This window comes from Mustela erminea, chromosome 19 (genome assembly GCF_009829155.1).
Source record: "Mustela erminea isolate mMusErm1 chromosome 19, mMusErm1.Pri, whole genome shotgun sequence".
Taxonomy (NCBI): Eukaryota; Metazoa; Chordata; class Mammalia; order Carnivora; family Mustelidae; genus Mustela; species Mustela erminea.
In genome coordinates this window covers 35,686,546-35,690,980 of record NC_045632.1, presented here as the reverse complement: position 1 = coordinate 35,690,980, position 4,435 = coordinate 35,686,546, and the positions used below count along the sequence as shown (strand labels likewise).

The window sequence follows — 4,435 nt, the reverse complement described above, 5'->3', positions numbered from 1 at the left end:
TCTCTCTCTCTCAAATAAACAAGTAAGTCAGAGAGAGAGGGAGAGAGAGAGAGAGAGAGAGAGGGAGAGAGAGAGAGAAGAAGAAGAAGAAAAGAAAAGGAGAGAGGGAGAAAAGAAAGAAGGAAGGAAGGAGGGAGAAGGGGTGAGGAAGGAAGAAAGGGAGAAAGAAAACTTTCTCTCAAATCTTTGTGACAGAAAGTTTTACAATTTGGAGCAAGGCCTCCACTGAAAGGAGACGCCTACCCTCCCACAGAACCTGGGAGAGAGGGAGGCTATATCCCTTGATGTTTACCTGTTCAAAGGGATGGCTCCTAGGTCCTTGAGAAAGACTTTTCTGTGTTGTAAAACTGTCAAGAGACTTTTTTTTTTTTCCTCAATTTCACATATCTCAAAGAGCCAGGGAAAGAATTGACAATTACAAGTTTTCTAAAATAAATGCTCTAAAAGAAAGTAAGGTCAGAGCCTAGAATTAGGAAGAAACCATTCTAAACTTTAATCAAACTACGGGAAATTCGGGTCTTCTTGGTCAGGGTGACACCAGCGGAGGCGGGATGAGCCACAGGAAGCAGCTCCACCTCCCATAGCCTCCCTTTCATGGGCATCCCGTGATATAAACCATCTGCTCGACTCTTGTTTCCATAACAGGTACTTCTAACAGATAAGCGGAGAGGACCTAACAAGTCATTTCAGATGAGGAGAAAATAAACAGTATGAGGAACTTGATTTAGCTACAGAGTCACCGAGGTCTTTAAATCAGCTAATTGCACAGCAAACTGGCATCAAATTTAGGTTTAAAATTTGCACTTTGGTGCTTGTTATACAATACCACAATGACATCTATAAGAATATTCCAAAAAAGGAATCAACATAGTTAAACATAAATGAATGGAATATGTATTAAATACACAATGAAGACAGTTAACCAAAATGATTTTCATGTTTTTCTAAACAAATCTAGACTACACACCTTTCTTTCTCACTAGCACACTGATTTACAGCAGTGTTGGTTTGGTATGTAAGCTCCCTCTTACTACAGTTTGGTTCAGGAAGAGTCTCCTAATTTTCTGAATTGTGTTGACTAGAAGTCTCCTGTGGAGTCAGTCTTGTCAGTTTGTTTATTAGTTAATTGTCATCTTATCTCTCCTTTCCTAAATTCCAGTCACCCAAAAGACTCACTCTAAGACTCTCCTCTCTAGCAAGTACCTGCATAATTAGTCTCATTTTAGAATACCTATTATTCAGTGCACAATAGAACAGACAATTAATTTGGACCACATGCAATTATGTTGAAAGGTCAGGTGCTACCCATAATAAAACTCTGTTCAAAAATGTGTTTAGGGAGAGCATTAATATGGTTATCCAGAGACTTTAAGGGGCAGAAAATCTCCAAATGCAATTAAATGGGCTGTAAAGTAATCACTTGCAATTTTTCATTTTTGAAGCAGGAGACTTTTTGAATGTTGTGCAAAATGAATACTTCTAAGACCAATCAAATTTGGGAGATTTACATCAAGAGGTGACAAATTCATACCCTAAAGCAGAGAGCACATTATGTGGGCCTGCAACTTCCTGTGTGAGTCTCAAGTTATAAAGAGCTTTCACGGAGCAGTTGTTACAAACCCCTCAAATACAGTTAATAATGAAAGTGCTGGCTTTATCCATCTTGGGTAATTTGAACTACATAGCCATAAAAATTACAGTTAGAAGTGTGGATGTGTGGATTATAAAGTATCCCCAGTACCCAAATGTCCATGAATTTATAATTCTGTGTTCTTCAACAATATTATGTTTGCCTGTTAAATGCAAATTTTTGAAGTAAATTTCACTCTAGAGGAAGTTCCAAAGATACCTCTGTCACTATTAAAGGTAGATGTATATTTTACAGCTCTAGGCAGGTTTATAAAATGCTCCTTGTTTCCTCCACATGGACAAGATTTTGCTGATAGAAGAAAAAAATCAGGGAGGGACAAAAAGGCAGAAAACTACAGTACGAATTGACAACCAAACACTTTCTCTGTACCAATGTGATAACAGTGTACATCTAGACACAGACAGCACTGTGGTTTAAGAATAAATATGGAGAGATATTTACAACATGAGTGATGGACTTACCCTTTAGTTATTTATTTCCTAGCAACAAAAGGACAGTACATCTGGAATTTTTTTTTTTTTAAACATGTTATTTTATTTATTTGAGAGCTAGAGTATAAGCGGGGGAGAACCACAGAGGGAGAGGGAGAAGCAGGCTCCCTGTGGAGCAAGGAGCTGGATCTCAGGACACTGAGATCATGAACTGAAGAAGCCACTTAACCGACTGAGCCACCCAGGCACCCCTAGAAGAACACTTCTGATCACAAGTAAATAGGTCTTATTTAGGTTTATGGGAAGCATTAAGCTCCACAAAACTTATAGGGAAAAATGGCCATATTTGAAAACAGCCACAAGGATCAGAGTTGAACACAGGATGGTAATGAGCAGAGTCACAGAACACACTAAGGAGGTATGTATAGTTAGTCCCACTGGAACCTGTAGAGTCACGTTCTTATATACTGATTTGTATTTCATATTGTTCCACTGGCATATATCCTTATTCTTCAAAGCACAAGGAGCTGCCACTTGTGACTGAGCCCAGCATTTCAAAATTGGAAACTCTTGGTCACAATACATCAATAAATCAGGGTTATTGACCACAATAAAGGTTTCTCCATCTTTACTATGTGGCCGATGATAGCGGTAGTGCACAGGCAAAAAAGCTTGGAAACAATCAATGCACTGTGAATCTTGTCTGGCATAAATAAGAACTTCAGATTCCTTAGACAAATAATTGGGAGCTTCTATATTAAAGTCTTCGGAAACCATCACTGCCTTGAACTGGTCGCAGGCTCGGTGAGCTCGGAGCGCGGCCAGAGGTCAGGCAGACGGGAGTAACTGGGCGCTGTTTTCTGAGGGCGCACTGAGGAGTGCGGCCCTGGGCTCTCGGCTCCTCTGGGCCGGAGACCAGGAGGCCGCCATTTGTATTCCCGTCCTCCGGAACTCTACATCATCTGGAATTTTTTATAGACTTAGTCTTTCTTCAGGAATTATGCAAGCATTAAGTATCTATTATATCATGGAGTGGTGGTAGTGTGAGAGAAAAGCATGATGAAGGCACAGTCATTAACTCAATGATTATCCTTTAGAAAGAAATACTAAGAGTGCATAGGCAGACCAGATAAACCAGAAATTAGGAAGATCTCAGTTTCAACCTTGGTCCAACTTTTTTACTAGCTATATGACTTTGGGCGAGTTCCTTAAGCTCCATGTGCTTCAAATTTCACATCTATAAAGTGATAATTTAAATAATAGTAACTACCAAGTTCTCTGAATTGCTAGTGACAGGACAATTAGCTCAAACTTGCTTAAGCAAAAGGAATATTGGTTTGCTCATATAGTCAAAATGCAGAGAGATGAGAGAATTGTCCTTGAGAAGAACTAGAACCTAGGACTCAAAATCCTGTGACTTCTAGCTTTGTCCATCATTTTATTCATTATTAGTGCATTCTCAGCAGGACAATGACACCTTTCTGTTTCTCAACCCCAGTGATGTTTGTAGAGTTCCCATTTAACCAAATCAAGTGGAAGATTCTGTTTTTAAAATATAATATTTAGACAGCAATGTATTTATTTAGGGGGGAAAGGTCAGTGCAAATAAAGTGATAATTACCCTTCTTTGGGTTCTTGGTAAATCCATCTATTGCTAAGTCATAAACTCCTTAGGAACAGAGAACTTTACATCTTAAATCCATGTAACCCATATTCTCCTTAATAACTACAGCCTAAATACATGCTTTGTACTGTGTGTGTGTGTGTGTGTGTGTGAGAGAGAGAGAGAGAGAGAGAGAGAGGAATCCTGGCCATACCTATCCCCAGATGAAAACTTCTCAGTCTTTCGATTTCACAGACTACAAAGTCTGATCTCTTCAGCCCAGCATTCAAAGTCCCTTGCAATCTGTCTTAAAGTCTACCTTCTCATTCCTATGTGGTCTTCACTCACTGCTCACAAACACTGAATCTAATTAACTGACATATTCAAGCATGTTGGACGCTTCTCCATCTCCAAGCTTATTTTGAGGATTCTCCTGTCCTTGATGTAATTTTTTCCTATTTCTGCACTTCAAAAGTCCTCTCTACCCTTTGAGAACCAGCTCAGATATAATCTCCACCATGGAGTGTTCTCTGATCTGCCTATTCATAAGTTATTTGAACAGGCATGCTTAGTACCTACAATCTCCCGAGGATTTGAATTAAAATGATGAGTAAGATACACTTCTTCCCTAGAGAAGCCCACAGTTTAATGGGACAGATGTTTCTATTACAATGTGATGGGATCATGCGGAACTATGTATAGAGTAAAAGGGAGCCAACCCAATCCAGACTAGGGAAAGCAAATCCTGGG

General features: G+C 39.4%; 1 protein-coding gene across 1 annotated transcript; it reads right to left on the bottom strand.

Annotated features, from left to right (window-relative positions):
- Nucleotides 1-2,371: 2,371 nt before the first annotated feature.
- On the bottom strand, nt 2,372-2,861 carry LOC116579256 (phosphatidylinositol-glycan biosynthesis class X protein). Its single transcript, XM_032324349.1, has one exon. The coding sequence runs from the start codon at nt 2,857-2,859 to the stop codon at nt 2,407-2,409; it is 453 nt and encodes a 150-aa protein (XP_032180240.1). The 5' UTR covers nt 2,860-2,861; the 3' UTR covers nt 2,372-2,406.
- Between the last annotated feature and the right edge of the window lie 1,574 nt (nt 2,862-4,435).